This window comes from Rhagoletis pomonella, unplaced genomic scaffold (assembly GCF_013731165.1).
Source record: "Rhagoletis pomonella isolate Grant_MI unplaced genomic scaffold, Rhpom_1.0 Rhpom_scaffold_00002, whole genome shotgun sequence".
Lineage (NCBI taxonomy): Eukaryota > Metazoa > Arthropoda > Insecta > Diptera > Tephritidae > Rhagoletis > Rhagoletis pomonella.
In genome coordinates, this window is record NW_023458556.1 from 48,082,136 (window position 1) to 48,104,145 (window position 22,010).

Sequence of the window (22,010 nt, forward strand, 5' to 3'; positions counted from 1 at the left end):
TGACATGTTTTCCTCATTCGCATCCATGTCTGACGAAATGTTCAACTATCCACTGCTCTCTCTTCATGCCTCCCAGTAAGTGGGTGGGTGCACTCTCAGAACTGAGAGTGAACCATTACTTTTTTCAATTGACACCATTTCGCGGACACAACAATAAATTTTGAATCGTTGGCAATAAATTTAAATGTCATTGCATTAAATCGCAGTGAATTGCTGCCACACACATCCAGAGGAACACATTTACTATACCTGTGCTCAGTGTGATGTGCTGCAGCACTTCCGGTATGACGTTGCAGGTCGCAAAATCCAGTTCGTAACATCAGCAAGTAGTATCCGTGACGTGTTGATCAGTAGTCAGTACCAGGCATTGGTTGCAACAGCATGCTTGCGTATATGGACATTAGGGTGGTCCGAGAAAGAATTTTCAAATGTCAAACTCTCATTCCCAGGATTTTTCTAAATGGAAAAAAAGAATATCCTTATTTTTTGTTTAAAAAAATCTAAGCCCATGAGGTTTTCCATGTAAATATTTTATAGGGGGAAAAACTCTTTTTGGTAAAAATGGTATTTATGGGTCCCTCCACTGCATTCTTTGGGGATTTTAAGCGACCTATTAGTTAGTATTAAAAAAGGGCTAAATTAATAGTTGGATATTGTTATTGGAAGTCTACTTAAGAGAAACAGAGTTTTTCAGTCGAAAAACATTGATTTTCAACAATTCTATGCCACTTCTACGAAAGAGTGAAACAGTTACAAATAAAATTTTTTATTTAAACAAAAAGGTACGGGCATTCCTTTTTGCATTTAGAAAATTCCTAAGGGGGAGAGCTTAACATTTTAAATCCCCCCTCCCCCCTCCCCCTTCGCATGTATTTTTGGACCACCCTAATGTGCATACTACATAAAAAGTTCAGTGTCTACATACATCTCGTGTTGCATGCTCAAGCCAGAGCACGTAATGAGCATACAGGTACATACATACATATACATATATGTACATACGGGTGTATAGGTGTAACTTAATACACTGATGGTAGGAACTATTGACCAATTCTACTAAGCTTGTTTTTTGTAGATCTATTTTTAAATAACTTTGGAATATTTTTGTTAAAAAAAACTGGGACTTATACACTTTCAAACGCAAACAGTAATTAGTAAGAATGGTGGATTGCATGTCGAAGATGAGGGTTGGATTCCTGCTGAAGTCTAGAAAAGGAAGTCTGATGAGGAGATGTGGTTATCTTTAAAATAGTAGCTATAACTTCCACCGCTTAGACTTTGTTGCATTTTAAATTTTTCCTAAAAAACAAAATCGTGGTACAAAGCTCAATAACAATGATGTATTATGGAACGAATTTCCGTCATCCCTTGTCAAATTTGGTTTGGAGACAAACCGGTTTCGGCGTTGTGCCATCTTCAGTGTAATTTTTCGTTCTGCAATTCTCAATAACAATATTGAAGAATGGTTGTCATCCCTCTATTGCTCATTAAAAAGAAAATATGTATGTATTCATTTTTAATATGAGAGTAAAATATAGATTTCCCAATACACGTATTGATTGAGTTTATCGAACAATTTTTTCTAAAGAAACTGTCACTTACTTCGCAACTTTTGAGCAAGTCTCTTTTTGCACATTAATTCTTCTTACTGCACTTAATGAAGGCATGTTTGTGGGCCTCCTATTCACTGATTCTTTTAGCTCTATTAAATAGATTATTGGCTTAAAAAAGTTGTTCTTCTACCATGGAGCGCGTCTGTTGTCAAAAGTTAGTGACTTCTGGACTGGATTCACCAAAATAGTTTATGATGGCTGAGGTTAGAACGGAGCAGCTGAGTTTTTTACCTTGTGTTTTTAAGTAAGTCATATATTTAGATCTCATAAAATCCTTCTTTCTCTGTGCTGATGTGAGTGGCCATTTGGAGAGGTGCTGAATATCGTCGGGACATTTTATTCAAATTTAATACACAGTTTAACCTGCTACAATATCCAGAACGGAGTTGTGTCAAGGTACCGTGGGGCTGACGATGATGGAATACTAGGGGCGAGATTTGACTGAGGTGTTGATCGTCGAGGTTTCCCCGAGAGGGCAATAAACTATGCTATGTATGTCTACCTATTTTTTACAGTTATATCCAAGAACTACTGTATGGAAATTTTTGCAAAATAAAGCCGGTTTATCCGGGCTTAGTTCTTACTTTCAAAATGGGGAACCGTTTTTTTTTTTAATTTTCTAATTTTTGAAAAACACGAGAACTAGCTTTCGAAAAAGACGAATAATCGAACACCCTAATACTTACATACACGAGTAAAATTTCTACTTCGCGGAGGCTTGTGACATATCTTAATAAACTTAAAATTTGTATCTTTATTGTTTTTTTAAATGTATTTATACAAAGCATGCATGTCTTTTAGTTCTATATAATAAGAAATTGGCGCTTACACATATGTATGTTAGTGTTTGGCCGAGCTTATCCTCCGATTTGTGGCGTGCACCTTGACGTTGACACACAAAGGGGAGAGAGCTACAGTTTTACGCCGACTCCGATCGGTGATTTTATTTTTGTGAGAAGCCTTTTTTCATGACAGAAATGCACTACAATATTTAGCTAGAAAGCTCCAGTATGGGCAACCATAGAAGGGTACTAATGCAAAGATTGGCATGTCGATATGAAAAAAAAACTGGGACATCACATACATTTTTATTTTTTTGATAGCTTCCTCTTCAAATTAAAAAGTTGACAAACCAGCAATTTTTTTAACCATTTTTTGCCTGCTTTGCGTATAACACTTTGCAACTGTTGCGTCAGGGACATCATTTTTATTATTCCAAAGGCGCAAAGCAAACAAGTATGCGTGTATGTGTGAGTTAGTTGTTTATTTATCCCAAGGCAAATGGATAACAAAGATTATATTTCTGCAAAAGCGCAGCAAAGGGTCATTTGTTGATTTCCAAAAAATATTTACGTACAGACCTGCATTGCATGTTCTTTCCGTAATTCACGTCCCATGGCGATCTGAAAACATATGTACATACATATGCATATACACATGTATCAAGTTGACTTTTGTTCATGCATATGTATGCATCTACGATTATATTAGTACCATGTGGAAATTTGTTGCTTTAGACTTATCGAGCCGCAGAACTTGCTTTTTTATGCCCTGCAATTCGTTTATAATGGGGAGGAACTTTTAGTTAAAGGATTTCCAATAAAATATTGCGGACGTCAACCAAATATCCTACCTTATAGGCCAGTCAATATAGCAAATTAGGTGGAAAAAATTCAACACAGGATAAAAAATGGAGCATGCTGTTCAGAAAATGTGCTTTCTCTCAATTTGACGGCAAATACTTTAATTAATTAAAAACCACATCGCTACTACTATCACAGACGCACAATTGGACAAATGTTGAATATGAAAGTGGTCATAATTTGTTGAAACTTTGTTTACACAAAGATTACTTCACGGTGAGTTCAAAAATTAAATGGGTTTTCTGTACCGGTTAGCAATTTGGAAAAGCCGCGACTAACCGTTCACTTTCGATTAACTGCTCATAATCGATTAGTCTAAAAATCCAGTAACCGAAATTATTCGAATGTTAAAAGTTTTTCAAAATAAAACTTTTGTTATTAAGCGAAGTCGACTATTTCTATTCGACTAACTGATAGTCGACTAAGCTCTGGAGGTCGGGCCATATTTTCTTTATGATGATTTCAGAAATTAAATCGGGTTTTTTACATGTCACCAATTTCAAAAAATCCGAATATTTAGTACCGGTTATCAGTTTTCGTAATAGGTGCCCGGTACAAAAAAATCGATTTCAATTTTGACATCACCGTGAAGTAAACCTTGTAGGAGTAAAGTTTCAACAAATTGCATTTGTCTATTTCTGCGTCAGGCATAGTATCAGCGATGCGGTAACTAAGGTAACTAACCCATAATGGTCACACGGGGTCCAGTGGACCCCAGCCCAACTTTTCGGATATATATTTTATATAAAAACCATTTAAAATCGATTTAGTGACTTCACCTGTTATTACTATGTAGATTTAATTCGATAATTTCAGGCCGTTTGGAAAACCAGTACTGGTATGTACATTGTGCATCGATTGTGGTAGACATGATTAATTTATTTTAACAAGTAATTTTTAGCAAAAAAAAACCGACTTCAACTCCCATATAAAAAAAAATATATATATATATATATCTCAAGATCCACTGATCGGATCTCAACCAGATTAGTATGGGACCACCTCTGAGTCACTACCTTTCCGATGCAAAATGCACAAAGAATTATCGAAATCGGTTGACGTGGTCCAAAGTTATGCGGTAACATACATTAAAAAAAAAAAAAAAAATATTCCGACGAACTGATAACCTCCTCCTTTTTTGGAAGTCGGTTAAAAAGTATTTATTTTGTATTTGTTTTATTTGTACTTTGATTTACCAGCTTTACGAAATTAGCTAACTTTAATATTCAAGATAAATATATGAACTTTTTTCAAAGTTTTCAAAACGTTATTTACTTTCTTTAAATATACATAGAATTTCAGCAACACAATGGCAAACATTTTTTGGCATATAGCAAAAATTTAAATTTTTTATGAAAAAAGCAATAAACTTGAATTTTGTATACTATAAATCCATTTATCCACGCTGTAGTAGTTCAGATAACAAAGAGAAAGCTTTAAGCTTAAGCTCAGCGTAGGATTCGAGTCGATATATAAAATAGAACGTACGTGGCATATATTTATTGGATAGGGTCCACTAGAGCCCGTGTGATCATTACGCCATTTTTTTTGGAGGTGTAACCATTACGGGTTAATTTAATTCTTTTCTGGAAAATTAAGATATAGGCCATTTTCTTATTTTTATTAAATTAATTTTCTGTACCTTTTTATCCTCAGCGGAATTTTTTACAGGTACACCCAAAAATTTATTTTACCATATTTCCTACTGGGCACTTGTGAGCTTTAGCATAGATATTATACATGGGTAGGCATCTTTATGCAAGTTTAATTAAACCTGAAAAAGTCACACTCGACACAGCTAAGTAAATATATTCCACGGAATAAAGGCCAACAAGTGTACAAACAACGGCTGAGAGTCAATAAAGCTTAATGCATATAAAAGGTGTTCAATGGTTGAATAACAATGAGAAAGCCATGACAGGTAAAAATTTCTGCTTTTTGTCGCTTACGGATGCCAATTTTGGCTATTATGTAACTTACAAATACAATGGTAAAAGAATATATTTCGACAAGGTATGTACAATAGGTAAGCGCTGAAACAAAAGCAAAATATTTGTCGCTTCTGCAGACTGAAAATCCAACAAGAAGATTTTGATTTCTACAATGCACATTAGGTCAAATGATACATTTGGCTGTGCGAAAGTCCAATTTCGTAAAGGCAGTTTTACATTATTTTTTGTTGCCATTCTGTACGGAATACTCCAAAATAACAGAAACTTCATTTAGTTTTTGTAAAATTAAAAACACCGTTATACAGCAATAAACCAAAGTTACACTTTCAAAACATTATTGATACGTTGTTTGCGCAACCGGTTTATTTTGTAAATTTCAAGTGCATTGTTTTTGTAAAGTTCGAATAACTAAAGGAAAATTTTAAATGGGAAACAAAACTATATCTAAGTGAGAACCTATGTCCCAATTTAAAAAAGTGACTTTTTATCATTTGTTTGTTAACTTTCTGCAAACAAAATGGAATCGGAAATGGATAAACTAAGATGTAATGAGTTGAATTTGTTTTACTTAACTTGCCGATTTTAGCCGTTTTCAAGAAAAACTGTTTTTTCTGGGCTATCATGCTATCACAAAAGGCAAGTTGTTTGAAGTTTGGCTGATTGAATGTTCGAAAAAAGAAAAGCCTTTTCGGTTGTCAACCATGTTGAAAAAAAAATTTGGTGCTGCTGATATTTGCGAAAGTTCCATGAAACTCTTAGAAGAAAAAACGCGTATTTTTTGCAATTATTTATCAAATAAATATGAAAATTATGGGAAACAATTTGGAAAGGATGCTAAAATATTTAGAGCTGAAAACATAGCGTTTCTTGCTGATGAGGTTCTTTTCGAAATCAAAAAGCCAACTGTGTGGACCATTAGCCGGATTCTAACTTTCGCTATCGCTAAAGTGCTAAAATACGATAGCTTAACTTTTTCCGTATTTTTAGCTATCTCCAAAAATATCTCCAACATTTTTTGGTGATAAATAATCCATTTTAATGGTGATAAATAGTGAAAATGGAAGTATGTGATAGCAAAAAAAAATAGCAGCCTCAATTTGGATTACATTTCATCTCCTGCAGACTATGTTATAAATACACTAGCACCGATTCGCAAATATCATTGATGAGCAGCCTTCGCAAAAAGGCAAATCCTTGAGAGAATTTACGGACTGAAATTTCGAATTTTTTTTTATCAAAGTGAATAGAGATTTAAACATTCTTTTGACAAATTAGTTTCAAAAACATTCGTATTCTTTTGAGGAAGTTACCATCGATTTTTGGTAAATGTGTCACAAAGCAGCATTTGTATTCTGAATATAAATAATATCGGTGGAGAATTTGGAAATACTGAAACCTCAAGTGAAAATGAAGTGTTTTATGAAGACTAACTACTTTAGGAATCTCTCCTCAAGACATATCTGCGAGACATGTAGTAAATATTTTTCTTTTTTTAATTTAGGAATTTCGATAATGCCATAAATAATCGCTAGAATAAACCATGTCACCATACTTATTTTATTATGTAGCTCATTTTAAAGGGGAGCGAGTTGAGTATGGTAAGAAAATAACTTGTGTCAAAACCAAGCTAATTGGATAATGTTTTTGAGTACTACCTAAACACATATCGTCGTTTAAAGTGCAAAACCGCGTATCAACAAAATGCAAAACCGCATATCAGCATAATGCAAAACCGCGTATGTGAAGTTGTAGAAATTATTTTCTAGAGCGTAAAAACACTCATATTTCAAAATGGTTCTCTTTTTTTATAAAGCAATCGCATTTCTAGCTAGTATATTTCAGGACGAATGGATAAGGATTGAGCCAAGAGCTTGTGTGAGCAAATCCAATTTTTGGCAGCCAGTGTCAGTTACGCGGTTTTGCAGAATGACAATACGCGGTTTTGTACTTTATGCGACGATATACTCATCATTTGAACATACAAAAAAGCAGGAAAGTCTGTATTATGAAAGCCAAGTCTGTTTAACATTTTATTTACTGCCTTTACACTTGTTTCAGCGTTTGCCATCTTTTTACATTAAAATAATGCAGTATTTTAGCTGCTATTAATTTCGCACAGAAAAAGTAATCATTTGACCTAATGTGCAATGGGTAAAAGGTTGCCTCTTAATATCGAGAAATTTCTAGAGGTAGGTTTACAGTGGCTAACTGTATTCTATTGAGCAAAGAGGCACACCTAGGCAAAGAAATTGTGATTTCTTGTGGTAGGCATTCATGACAACCCCATTTGCCTTACTGCCTTGAAGAGGATGAGCGGCGGAACAATCCTTTGCAAGGATATGATATATGGATGGCAGCGACGTGTTCAGAGACGAACAACTGATCTCTTCGACACCCAAAATTCTGCTTCAACTTCAATTTATTCATAAATCAAGTAGATTTAAAACAGATTGACATGAACATGAAAGCAGTGCAATCGGCGCCATGTAGCCTGAATGCAATTCTCTGTACGGTTTGTGTACCTTTCGGTCAGCATTCCAACGAGTTATCTTTAGTCCCGTCTGCTCAATGACAGCAAGTAACTAGATAGATCTTCTGAGATTGAAGGCGTCATGAGTTTTGCCCACCTGCAGTCGTCGTCGATTCCTTACTAATCTTAATCGAGCCAAACCACCTCCGCAATCACCCCCCCTTCTTCTATGGCTTTTTCTTTTCATTGAAATTAGAGCCCGACGAATGTGCCGCTTTTTTGTCAAAATTACATTTAAGAAATACTCAAATAAATAAATCTTGAGACAATGTTTATTATCTAAGTACTTAGCAACTAAAACCGCTCTTTACTTTGTCATTTTTATAACCCCTCAAATTTTGCTGCCCTTTCTCATTCACAGGTACCATCTCGCGCCCTCAACACTATGCAAAAATTGAGCGCACTCGATTTCGATTACAATGAAATTGTACGCATCGAAGATTACAGCTTTTATGGGCTTCGCTTATCGAAACTCAACATGAAAGGTAATCAGCTGCAGTCGATACCCGAGCATGCGTTCGCCGGTCTAGAGGAATCCATACAGGAGATTGATTTATCAGAGAATGCGTTGCGCACATTTCCGCTGCTTGCGTTGCGCAAACTCGACTACTTGCGTACTCTGCGTCTATCAAACAATAAAATCTCTACATTCTATGGGGACATAGCGCTAGTGACGAACAACGCTTCAGCTGCGGCGGCAGTGCTCCGATTACCTTCATTGGTCTTCTTAGACTTGAGCTCGAACCAGTTCACGGAGAGCGTGAACGATTGCTTCGGCGCATTTCCGCAATTGAAGACGCTTTCTTTGTACGCTAATCAAATTGAACTTGTGCAACCGGATGCGTTTAAAAGCTTGAAGGAACTGATGTCGCTCGACATGTCACACAATCGCATCATTGCGTTGGATGCGAAAATTTTCGATAAGAATAAGCGCTTGCAAACAGTGGATCTGAGTCACAATCATGTGCATTCAATAAGTGGCGTGTTCTCAAACTTGCCGCAGCTGCGCGAGGTCTTCCTATCCGAGAATAACATACTCGAGCTGCCGGCGGATGCTTTTACAAACTCATCCAACGTGGATGTAATTTACCTGGAGTCGAATGCCATTGCCCATATTGACCCGAATGTATTTAGCACGCTTGTGAATCTGGACCATCTGTACTTGCGTTCGAATTTCATACCATTAGTGCCTGTAACGCTGTTTAATAAGTGCCACAAACTCACCTCACTTTCGTTGGACAACAACGAAATACAAGATCTTGAAATCGGCATGTTTCGGAAGCTGGAGTTCCTGCGCGAAGTGCGACTACACAACAATCGTATACGACGCATACGTAAAGGAGTTTTCGAGCCACTGCCTGCATTGCAGGAGCTACATGTGCAGAAGAACAACATTGAGGACATCGAGCCGGGCGCCTTCCAGAGCCTCTCCAATTTGCAGCACATCAACTTACAGGATAACCAGCTGACTGTGCTGGAAGATATTTTCCCAAATGAAAAGGCAAACTCCTCCCTGCTGTCCATACAACTGGAGGCAAATTATCTGCACAAGATCCATACGAAGACCTTTCGCAAGCAAGAGCGTATACAAATCATGTGGCTGCGTGACAACCAGCTGACCCGAGTAGACAAATCGATATTTGTGGACCTGCAGCTGCTCGGACGCTTATACCTCAGCAACAACCAGATACGGGACATCGACAAGGATACATTTAGTATGCTGAAGCATTTGAAGTTTCTAGATCTGAGTGGTAATCGGCTGAAGCATGTGCGACGTGAGTACTTTGCGCCATTGGCGAGCTTGGAAGAGCTCAGTCTTTCACAAAACTACATCGAAGCTGTAGAGAGCTATTCCTTTAATAAATTAAAAAACATAAGGGTGCTCGACCTTTCCGACAATCCACTGGTGCAACTAACGAAAGATATTTTTATGGACGAACTGCCTTTGACATATTTGAATCTGCGCAATACCTCGTTGCGTAAAATTGAGCTGCACACATTCAAGTCGCTACAGAATCTAAACGAACTCAACTTTGAAGAGAACCAGCTAAACCCTGCAGACATACAAAAACTGGAAGTGCCCAGTCTGCGCAGCCTCTTCCTCTCGCACAACGACTTCAGTCAGGCCAGGGTTGGCGGCATAATGGCCGATATGTTTGACAAAATGCGCTCGCTACAATTGCTCACAATGGCCAACTGCAGTTTGGAAAGTGTGCCAGATCAAATTTTCTCAAAGAATACAAATCTGGTTAAGCTTGATCTTTGCGACAACAGACTAACGGTTATGAATCGCAGCATCTTCAGTGGCCTCAATGTGTTCAAAGAGTTGCGATTGTGCAACAACCACATCTCCGAATTCCCGCACATTGCGCTTTACAATTTGAGCACGCTGGAGACTTTGGATCTGTCGCGAAATCAGCTTAGCTCCATCGACTTCTACAAATTAAGTGGCACTTTGAACTTGCGGCAACTCAATTTGCATGACAACAAAATCACTTCGTTGAGTGGCTTCAATGCGGTTAACCTCACACAGTTGGACAGCATTGATCTTAGCGGCAATCATTTGCTATCACTGCCCGCGAATTTTCTTCGTCATTCGATTAATTTGCAACGCGTTGATCTCTCGAGCAATCGCTTCTTACAGCTGCCGAGCTCAGCGTTGTCAGACATCTCGATACCACGTCTATCTTGGCTCAATCTTACAGGAAACCCAATAAACAAGATTTACACGGTGAAAGAGGAGCGCTACCCATATCTCAAAGAGCTTTATATCTGCCAAACGAATTTATCCATACTGACCTCGAAAGACTTTGAAGCTTTCCAGGCGTTACAGCATCTACATTTGGTCAATAATCGCATTACGCGCATCTCACCCGGCGCCTTTAAGTCGCTCACAAATCTGCTGACGTTGGACCTCAGCGTGAATGAATTGGAAATGTTGCCAAAAGAACGTCTGCAGGGCTTAAGGCTGCTACGCTTTCTGAATATTTCTCATAATACGCTGAAGGATTTGGAAGAGTTTAGCAGTGATTTAGCGCAGTTGCAGACATTCGATTTGTCCTTCAATCAATTGGATCGTATATCGAAGAAGACTTTCCGGAACTTGCATGGTTTGATGGAACTTTATCTGATGGGTAATCGCATGACTGTTTTGTCGACTGATGCTTTCCGCTTCCTAAGAAAACTGCATGTGCTCGATTTGCGTAAGAACTACTTCGAGCTAGTGCCGATTGAAGCGCTCAAACCACTGGAGACAAACATAAAAACACTAAAGCTGGAAGGTAAGTAACCAGTACAACGTATTTGAGCTAAATTAAGTTTTGATCTTTAAATTACAATTTTTTTATATGAGGGTGGTGATTTCGTAGCCATCCGTTTTTTTTTTACTCATAAACGGAAAGAATGGACACATTTCTTTTAACCTAAAACATTTCGTTCAAATTCGGTTGACTATTACTCTCCAAATAAGACTTACACATTTACGCTATTTCTGGGAATGCCCGCTAAACTGACATGGGGCAGGTTGTGAAGTATAACTACACTAGTAGTTACGGGTACAAGAATTTCCACATTCTCTCTAATGGAGAAGTCCACCTCGATAATGGCCATGCCTGACTTTTTTCGATGTGGGGCCAGGATTTCGTTCTTATTCTTATTTGACACAATCGTTTTATGGAGGCATGTGGAAAAGCTTTATATCAGGCCTGCCTCATAAACAAGCTGGGCGACATAAATAAACCATAGATTCTTCAAAGTACTGTTGAAGGGCCTTCAATCTCGCTTAATCCTCCCGAGAATAATATGCAATAGGAAATCTATAAGTTAAGCTTAAGAGATTATAGGAAACTCTTAAGGAAAGGAAGTAAAAAACAAAATATCCTTATAAAGGAACTTTGAAGTGATTTGGAATCTATATTAGGTTCCGGTAGGTAATCTCCAATTCATCTCGATTCATCCCGGAATGTTTGCTAAAATCCAACGCGAATGAACGAATACTGGTAAAGAATCCCTGAATCATCTTCTAGGCTCTAATTGAAAATGATCAGCCACGTGCAGCTGGTTACCTTACAAAAGAAAAAACTCATTTGGACAATATGGGGTTTTTTAACCCTATAAAACCACGGGTACCGATGCCGTTTCAGCTGCAGCAATCATTGGAGCTAAGCGCTAAAAATTTAATGCCTTTTTAAGGAAGCTCTTGCTCTCAACCACATTCCGGAGATGTTCAAAAGATCAAGGTTTGTCTCTAAACTCAAAATCCTTAATGATAAAGGAGTACACACTGACAGCGTTCTTTTACATCGGGGCTGCTTTTAGCAATAGTAGCTACGGCAATCATGTGGTTATCGGCATCGACTTACAGCGAGTCTCACTCGTTCACTAACAGGTAGGGTTATAGGGAGGGTACCGGCAAGAGCTTTGCTAGACAGAGATGTGAGCAGGGAAACCCCGCAGGGTGTGGTCCTCCCTGTCATGGCCAATACAATATTGGAACTGGCTAAGCTGATCACAAAATATACAAGAGCGTGTTGGAAAAACAACGGTAGCTCTCTGTGGATGTAAGGGCACGAAGCCCTAGCATTTCAAGAGGGGCAAAGAACGACGTTACTCTACATTTGTGGAGATCAACGCATAACTTCTTCGTAAACGCCTCACCATTTTTTCAATAAATATTATTTAAAGCTGGGTGCACCGCTTTGATACTGTGGAGATTACCAGCATGCGGAGTTACTCAAACTGGCGACTACGCAATTTCTGGGGATATTGACCTATTAGCGCGCACTACTATGCACCAAGGGTACATTTTTCAAAAATGTATAGGATTCTATTCAATATTTTGGTCAAGTGAGGCTGCTAGAAAAACAGCATTACTTCACTTCTACACTGATGTAAGAGGTGGAGTCCTCCCAGCACATACCTGTGCAATGCGGCATTTTCCAAGCTTAAGTGGCTGTAATTCATTTGCCTACTGGATACCTCAAAAATCTTAGCCGCCTCTCAAATTTGCAATAAAGAGCCCATCCTCTCCACATTCGAAGTTTTGTAGTGTTTAGGCATGACTCTCGCTACCTCCAAACTCTTTCTAAGATGCTTAGGTGTATCTTTTAAAAGAGCACGTGATAGATCAATAAGTCTTATCACTAGCAGCAAGACAAAACTCATGTGACCAGAATGCAGCGATAAGCGACCGAAGGGTCTCCTCACTAGGCTGGGCAGAAGAGATTTATCTAGAGTAGAGGTTCCCAAACTTTTTTTTCTCGTATACCCCTGTCAAAAATTTACTGGTTTCGGTGGACCCCTGCTGATACATTTCTAAATATTTATTCCCAAAGCTCGTAAAAAATTAAATGTGAAAATTATAAGTTATAAATTATAAGTGTTAATGGAATCATTTTTATTTTTATCGCTCCGAGTTTTAAAGTGAGGCGAAAAATATTTATCACATTTTTAAAACACAAAACTTAAAACATCAAAACGGCTAAACTTTTTACGCCAAACTTTTAATTCAGAAACTGAAAATAGAGAAAAGAATGAGTTAAAAAAAAAAACTACAACAAATAACCAAGCAAGCAAGAAGCATAAAAAGTGTTCCACCGTCTCATCTTCTTCAAGGCAAGATGGGCAAATGGACTTGTCATTTACGCCTATCACAGTCAGGTGTTTGTGCTACGTGAAGTGACCAGTCAGCAGTCCAGCAAGTGGTCTGCAGAGTCGCCTGCTCAATGGGAGCAAAAAATTAGATAGACCTTGTGGGATTGAAGGAAACATGAATTTTGCCCACCTGCATCCCCTCGATGCCTCTCAGTCATTTATCAGCGAAGTATTCACCCAGCTTCTGATGGTGGCTTCAATTGCCGAAAGTGGGAACTCTGGCCAAATGATCAGATGTCTCATAACCAGGTACTCCAGAGTGACCTGGCACCCAGAGTAAAACAACCTCGTTATGTTCACCATCATATTTTAGTCGAGACTTGCACTGCCGAACTAGTTTGGAAGTACTTAAATAGAGGGCTGGTCAATGCCTTAAGTGCAGTTTGGTTGTCACTGCAGTCACGTAAACTCCTTCCCCTCCACACATGTTCCAATAAAGAGGCTATCAAGCAACCATTTTGGTTCTTTACATCGAAACCAGATAAATCTTCGTGAACCCCCATTTACAACTCATGGACCCCCATTTTTTTCACGTCACCGTGGACCCCCGTCGAGTTTTCCGTGGATCCCTGGGGATCCACCTGGAGCACTTTGGAAGTCACTGATCTTGAGAAATGGACCCGCTAATAGGCCAAAATTCCATTGAAAGGCACGCGAAGACGTTGGAACTCATGGGTTCAGAAATCTTCGAGGACTTCACTGAAATAGCTGATATAGGAATGTAACCCAAGCTTATTTGGCACTACAACAGTTTACTGGCTAAGGCGGAGAATAGAAACGGCCTCTATGCTTTACGAACTTCCACTAAACTATTTATCTCGAAATCGCCATAGCCTTCTCATCTTTGTTAAAATCCTGGAAAAGATCTAGATGAGCCTTTTTCAGTGGGCAGGTGAGGAGGTGCTAAAGTATCGTGCTGGGCATTTTTTCATATTGAACACATTTTTGTAGTGGATATTATCGGGGTTGATTCCGGATAGTTGGAAATTTAGCCAGAATGGATTTGTGTCAAAGCAATGCAGAACTCACGAGCCCATTTGAGTTCTATTTCTGAGACGGATGGTTCTTGGCCTTTCATGAACCTCATTAAGAGTAGTACTTTTATGAATATCGTTTAATACGTGTCTATAGTTCATCTGGTTTAGCGGATTTTTTACGCTTTTTTAAATCAAGTCCTTAAGACTAAAAGAAACCAGATCGATTAAGTTTCTAGGGCTGCAGAAAAATCAGTCAAAAAAATACAAATTTGTTCGCAATACATACTCGAATATGTAAAAAGAACAGAATACAACTGGGCTAAACTAAATACATTAAATATAACCTTTTATTCATTATTTTTTATTAAGTACTTTTTACTATATATGTATATTTGAGCAGTAAAAATCATTTTTTATGTACATTTCTCTTTTTCACTGTATCTCTGCAACCTCACAATTGGCTCAACGATGTGATATAAAAAACATATAACCACGACCATCAACTATTTGCAACTTTACTATATAAAAAAATAAAATAAAATAAACATCAACCACTAAATGTATACCGCCACTTACTTACTGCTCGGCATCAAATGTCAACTGAAACAAATGATGCCACCTCAACTACAACTACAACTCCAACGACCATCATCGCACTTGTTTCAACTCATCAACGTCAACGTCAATACCAAAATGTCACGAATGCACTTGCCACTCGCCGGTAAATTGATGTTTTTGTATTGGCTTACTATGTAGAAAATCCACTGCATTGCAGCTGTGATGCGCAAAAACTTTGGGAATGGTTGCGTGATCATCGAAAATGGTCACAGCAAGCTGGCGGTGATAATATTAATTACTTGAGGTGCGAACATCCAGCTGAATTGCGTGGCAAAGTATTTGCCAAAATGGAACCACAACAATTCTGTGATGCACCTTTGATACCGAAAATCGCCATACAGGACATTCAACCGTATTCGGTGGTGGTTTCGTGGTTAAGTCGTGAACATTTGGGTTTAACTGGTTATGAAATTGTCTATTATGCGACCACAGATGGCATTGATTATGATGAGGTGAGTGGATAGCAATAATTAAGTTTGAAAATTAATCTCTGGTTGAATAATTAAAGTCAGCTATGTGTCTGTGTATTTGTGCGCAATAAGAAGAAATTAGATCTGGCCATTTGAATATTTTTTTTTCAACATATGTATAAATACGTACGGTTTTCTTCTTGCATAGACTGAAATAAATTCTGTAAAGTATAATAAGCTGTAAACTTGCATCGGTATGATGTATCAATAACGATATGAATATACTTGCATACAGTGGCAGGCAAACAAATAGGGACGTGGCATTTTAACAAGTTTTGACTTTGCTTATTTTTTATTTAAGTTAATCTTTTTTTATGAGAGTATAGCTAACTATCTAACAAAAACCATGTAAGTCCGAATTTTTAACTTTGTACAAAAATTAGCAAAATTCAACACAGTTTCATCAAAACTTCAAACTTTTTAACAAGAAATTTTTTTTAGGCAGTTTTGTAGCCCATTACATTTCAGTACAATAAAGTGTAAGTTTTGAGTAACCAGAATATTGGGCACGTTCTTTTTTTTTGGTGATGGTGCCATACATTTTCTTCCATACAAAGTACACATCGACGGCTGAGTGGAAGATCGACCTATCTCAGCAGCGGGTTCGATAACGCCCACTCTCAAATAATGTTTCAAGCACACCCTACTTCATAATTTGGTTGAAGAACGCCCTATTTCAGAACTCGGTTCAAAAATTCCATATCTCAACAGAAAGTATGTTGAGAAAGGACGTTTTTGAATCGGCAGCTGAGATAAGGCGTTTTTGAATTGAATTCTGAAATAGGGCGTTCTTGAAAAGTTTTCGGAGATAGGGGGTTTTCGAACTGGCTGTCGAGATATGTCGATCTTCCTCTCAGTCGTCGATATGTTCGACAATTTTCTTATATGGAAAAAAATGCACAACACCGGCAGCAAAAATTTGAACAAAACGTCTGAAATTTGTATAACAGTTTGAAATTTGGATACAGTAATGCATGTAAAAGCTTTGGAAACATTTATGCATCAAAAAGGAAATTTTTAAAAGATGTAGCTTACGGTTTCTTCGTAGGCCTCGATTGAAAAACCAAAGTCTTTAAATCCTATCACACACATCTTTCTCATACTCCTTATAAACCAGTCCACGATGTAACACACAAATTTTGACTTTTACCGCACTTTTAAGCGGTAGCTTTAGCAGGAGAGCAAAGTTGGGTTTTCTATCGTGCGTCCAATTAAATAATTTTTTGTTTGAAGCGACGATAAAATAATTTCGCTTGTCATTTTATTCTTATTAACATCTAACAGTTTTGTCAACACGGACAGTGAGGCATGTGGTATGTACTTTAGTTTGCGATATTTGTTAATAGTTGTTTGTAAAATGGTTATAATACCTATTTTAAAAATTGCCTTTTTCTTATTGAAAATAATTCGAAATTTTTATATCAGTTAGAGTTATAAAAAAGTTCCAACGAGTACAGCAATTTTTCTTCAACAGTTCGAAAATCCAACAAATTTCCAATGTAAAAATATCACGAACTCGTCCCCCATTTTTCCCCTTCATTAAATAGAGCATATTTTTCTTAAGTCGTTTATTGGACGAATCGAGAGTATAGGACGACAACAATGTTTACTCCATATGTATTTGACAGATTTCCATGAAATTTTATATCCAGAGGTTTTCGTCGTCACTGATTTCAAAATTGATATTCAATTTTCTAATTTCAAAATGGTGGATCCAATATGGTGGACGATTTCTTTAAAAATGTATAGATTGCTGTTATATTTTTGCTTCCCTAATGTATAACTAAATATGTAATAGTTAACTAATTTCCTAATGTGAATTATTTTTATAATTATATGAATTTGGAAATCTAATATTTAATTCGTAATCAGTTCCCAGCTATCAAGTTTCATTACAAACCATATTTGTTTTTTGTTATTTTTTGGCCTTATAACAATTATATTCAACAGTTTTTATTGAGCTCGAGGCCGTTTTTTTAATGAAAATTTATTGTGGAAAAGCAACAATAATTTGAAAAAATGGTAGAAGTGATAGCTATTTCGGAAATCACCACATTTCCTCATCAGACTTAGTATGGAACCACCTCTGAGACACTACCTTTTCGTTGCAAAAAGAATTATTGAAATCGGTTGACGTGGTGCAAAGTTATGCGGTAACATACATAAAAAAAAAAAATAAAAATAAATATTCCGACGAACTGATAACCTCCTCCTTTTTTGGAAGTCGGTTAAAAATGAAAATAGTGGAAAAAAGCAAACGATAATTTACAAGGCGTACTTAGCACGGTGCATAGGCAACTGGCTGAGTCAGTGGGATCGTCGGTTCGAAGCCTACTGAAAGAAGTCTGATGAGGAAATGTGGTGATTTCCGAAATAGGTATCACTTCTACCATTTTTTCAAATTATTGTTGCTTTTCCACAATAAATTTTCATTAAAAAACGGCCTCGAGCTCAATAAAAATTGTTGAATATAATTACAAACCATAGTTAAAAGGAAAAACTCATCCGCCATATTGCATTTGCCATTTTGAATTTTGAAAGTTTAGTTTCAATTTCGTAATCAAAGATAACGAAAATCTTTGAATACCAAGTTTCATAACAAACTATATTTAAAAACAAAAGTCCGCCATATTGGATCCGTCATTTTGATTTTTGAAAATTAAATATCAATTTCAAAATCAGTGACGACGAAAATCTCTGGATACCAAGCTTCATAACAATATAGTCATTTTTTTTTTTAAATCGTCCGCCATATTGGATCCGCCGTTTTGAATTTTGGAAATTTGATTTAATATTCGAAATCAGTGACCACGAAAATCTTTTAACAGCAAATATTATTGAAATCTGTCAAATACATATGGAGTAAACAATTTTTTCGTCCTAAATCGTCGATTCGTCCCTATGTGCGCCGTTCGGAGTCGGCGTAAAACTGTATGTCCCTCCTCTTTGTGTCCGCACCATAGTTTGGAGGAGAAACTCGACCAAACACTAACACATGTGTAAGCGGCAATCTATTATTATTATTAACTAAAAGCTTCTCTCAGTGCACAGCATTTTGGGCGTAGAATTCACAAATTTATCGGCATAATATGCATATTATGTTTGCAGCGTTTTCACCTTTTTTATAGTGGAAAATGTACCTCATAGCGAATGTTCTCAGACATTTCACTCATTTTCAAATTAATATAAATTTTTGTACAGAAATGTCTTAACAAAAAATGTAGCCTGATATGTCAACTTTCAAACGCACGTCAGTTTGACGCAATTGGATTAGTGTTTCCGCATCAACAACATATAGTGACAAAAGTCCGCAGAAACTTTACATGTGACCCAATATATAACGAAAATGACTATTATAGATACTTCATTTGATAACTGTTAACGCTTTATTCATCTATTGATTCGAAATAATCCTCCAGAATCGCACATATCGCTTAATTGTGCTTTTGTTTTACTCATGCGCTTACAGTACAAATATACAGACGAATATTTATGCGCAAATTACGTGGTCTTGATTACCAATTTAAATATGCTCAGTGCTCCCACATATGTACATACATGTAAACATTAGGGTATATCACTCTCAAAAAAAATATCGGTACGATTTTTCCATCAGAAATAAAAAATTTATTATATTTTAAGACTTCCGCCAAAATATCACGGAAAAATATTAAGGTTAACGTGAGCTGAGGCTATTTGAAACTACCTTAAAAAGCGTTTTTTTTATTAAGAAAATTTGTTTTTAAACTATTTTTCTAAAAAATCTCCTCATATGATAGACAGATTTAAGCTTAAAAGGTTTGCTTACAGATGTTTAAAAATTTTATCAACAGAAAAAAATGAGATTTTTGGAGATACTTTCGAATGGGTGCAGCTCACGTAAATCTTAATATTTTTCCAAAATATTTTGACGAAAGTCTTTAAATATAATAAGATTAATGTTTTCGATGTAAAAAACCGCAACTCTTTTGGTGATGCACCCTAATGTACATACATGCATCCCCTTTTACACTAAAAAAACAATATTTTCCAATCAACCTCTTTGTGTTCATTCTCCACAGATGCGTGGTAAACGCCTGAATGGCTCCGCCAACTCGGCCAAATTAACAAAGCTGAATGCCAACACACGCTACCACATCTGCGTTATTGGCACCGGTAATTGGTTGTCCGAGCCTGTGGCGAATGCCTTGCAAAGGATACACTTTAACGACTCATTTCTAATGTTACGCGATGAGGCAGCTTCGAGTGGCGGTAGCGTTGGCAGCGCTTTTATTGCAAGTAATCAGCAGCAACACTACTACCACGATCAACAGCAACAGCAGCAGCAACAACAACAACAACAACAGCAGCAGCAACAGCCAGCCGAATATTATGAGCAATATTTTCAAACGTATCAACAACAACACCACGACCACCAACAATTATTCACGCAAGCTGAACCGCAACAACAACAGGCATTAATCGAAAACACCATCGTCACGGACAATGCACTGCGGGATGTGTTGAAAAATTCCCACATCACCACTTGTACGGACGTACAAACACTCGATTCGACACCAAGCCTGGTCACCGACGAGAATGGCCTCTCGAGCAACGGCTTCATCCATTCGATACTGACACGACGCCTGGGCCTGATTGTTGGCTGCTGCCTGGGTATCATTGTGTTTATCGTCATGATTTCGGTATTGAGTTATGTGAAACTGAAGAAGCAGCGCATCGAAAACGCCAAGAGACAGGCCGCCATGCCACCCGAATACATTTCATATCGACACTTTTCCATACCAAATGAGGAACTGGTGCGCGCATCCGTGGCCGGCGGCATTACCACAACGATTTCGAGCGTCCCAAGCGGCATTAGTGCGCACATCAGTGGCACTAGCCTCAGCACTAGCGCGACTGCCACAACAGCAACTACGCCACTCGGTGGCAATGGCAGCGATAGTAAGGGTAGCGGTGGCACAACAGCTACAGTAACATCCGCCACCAATACGCTGAAGAAGAAAAGTGAGATGAACGTAAGTACGCCTGTTGGTGTGGGGATGATCGTTGCCGAAGGCAATGGCTTGGTGAATTCGACCTCAGCCACCACAAAAGCAGCGGGCAATGATGTCGTCAGCGTAGCGGCAACGTTGACTCAAACAGCGACAACCGTAGAAGCAACATCGACAGCGAACAACCACAATCACCATGCGCATCATCAACATCAGCAATTGCGGCTTCTGCAACAGCGGCAGCAGCAGCAGCAGCAGCATCATGGCAATCACAATCAACATGTTGGTGGCAATGGCGGCGTAGGCTATATGTCGTCTGGTGTTGTTTTGGGCGCCAATCACTTGAACGCTTGTTAGTTGCTGCGGCATCGTGACTCACTCTAATCGATGATTTTGCGAAACTTTCTTTAGGCGATCAATTTATTTTTAAGGTCTACTTAAAGCGTACATAATCGCAACTACATACATACTATGTAGTTGTACGAGCAGAAACCTTAGGCTAAGTAAGTAAGTTTAACTGTAAACTGTAAATAAGTATAAGTAATGTAGAGGGAAATGTTGTTAATGAAAATGGCGCACCAACGGCGATATACATACGCGTGGTTGTTGAGAGGATTTGGATAGTTGGTAAATGGTATGCGCAGTGTGGTGCGGTGTACATATAAATTTGTTTAAATTGACTTTGTCTGTTGTATTTAGCTTAGTTAAAAATCTGTTAGGCAACTCGATCTAAGTTTAGATTTATGTAAAATAGATAGGCTGAGATTGAAACCCTTATCTTTTGGCTATAGTACATTCAAGAGATTTACCTTACACTCACACGAACGCACATCTACATAAATGTTGCTTAAATATTTATACAGAATAAAATAATTCTCTAAGTAAATTTTATTAGCACGTAGTACGTAATATAGGGTGATCCATTTACATTTTTATTTTAATTTTACACAAAACACTTAAAACATAAATGTATGCCGGAATCTGTATTATTACCCAAAAGAATATTCTCTGAAATTTACCCTTTTTAAATAATTTCATTCAAATTTTGGCCGCGTCTATGCTGTAGCATTACGTGAATTACCACACGATAACTTGCTGAAACCAAATGTTGCCGACGTCACGGGCTTCAATTTCAGTTAATAAAAAGTTTATTATCATGCACTGTGGGTAATTTTTCCCATTTTCGTTGCCAAAATTAAACACAACAAACAAGTAGCTAATCTAACACATAATTTTTTTTTATTAATTGGAATTCGATTTCCCACATTTTTGCAAAAAAAAACGAAACCTTAACCCTTGACTACCGATCAGTCATAAGGGGTCACCTTTTAATTTGTGGTTTTATAGAAACATTTTGAATGCAGTTTTTTTTTTTTATATTTAAAATATTTCATAATTAGTCAGAGCCAGTTTAAAGGTGTGGGATGACACCAGGCGATGACCCGTTAGGACACCCACCAGTAGCCTAGCATCCTTCCTCTTAAGGGATAGAAGAAACTTCGTGAGATTTTTTTCATAAGCTTCGCACATCATCCTTGGTCGTGCTACATTTAATCGCTTGCAG

General features: G+C 37.5%; 1 protein-coding gene across 1 annotated transcript in view; it reads left to right on the top strand.

The window, feature by feature from the left end:
• LOC118733735 overlaps positions 1–21,438 on the top strand; it is a gene marked incomplete in the record, with an annotated part of 802,810 nt that extends 781,372 nt beyond the window's left edge. Inside the window, 3 exon segments of the mRNA XM_036463268.1 lie at positions 8,100–11,019; positions 15,124–15,437; positions 19,517–21,438. Of these exon segments, the coding sequence (XP_036319161.1) occupies positions 8,100–11,019; positions 15,124–15,437; positions 19,517–20,803 (4,521 nt within the window).
• Positions 21,439–22,010: the final 572 nt, after the last annotated feature.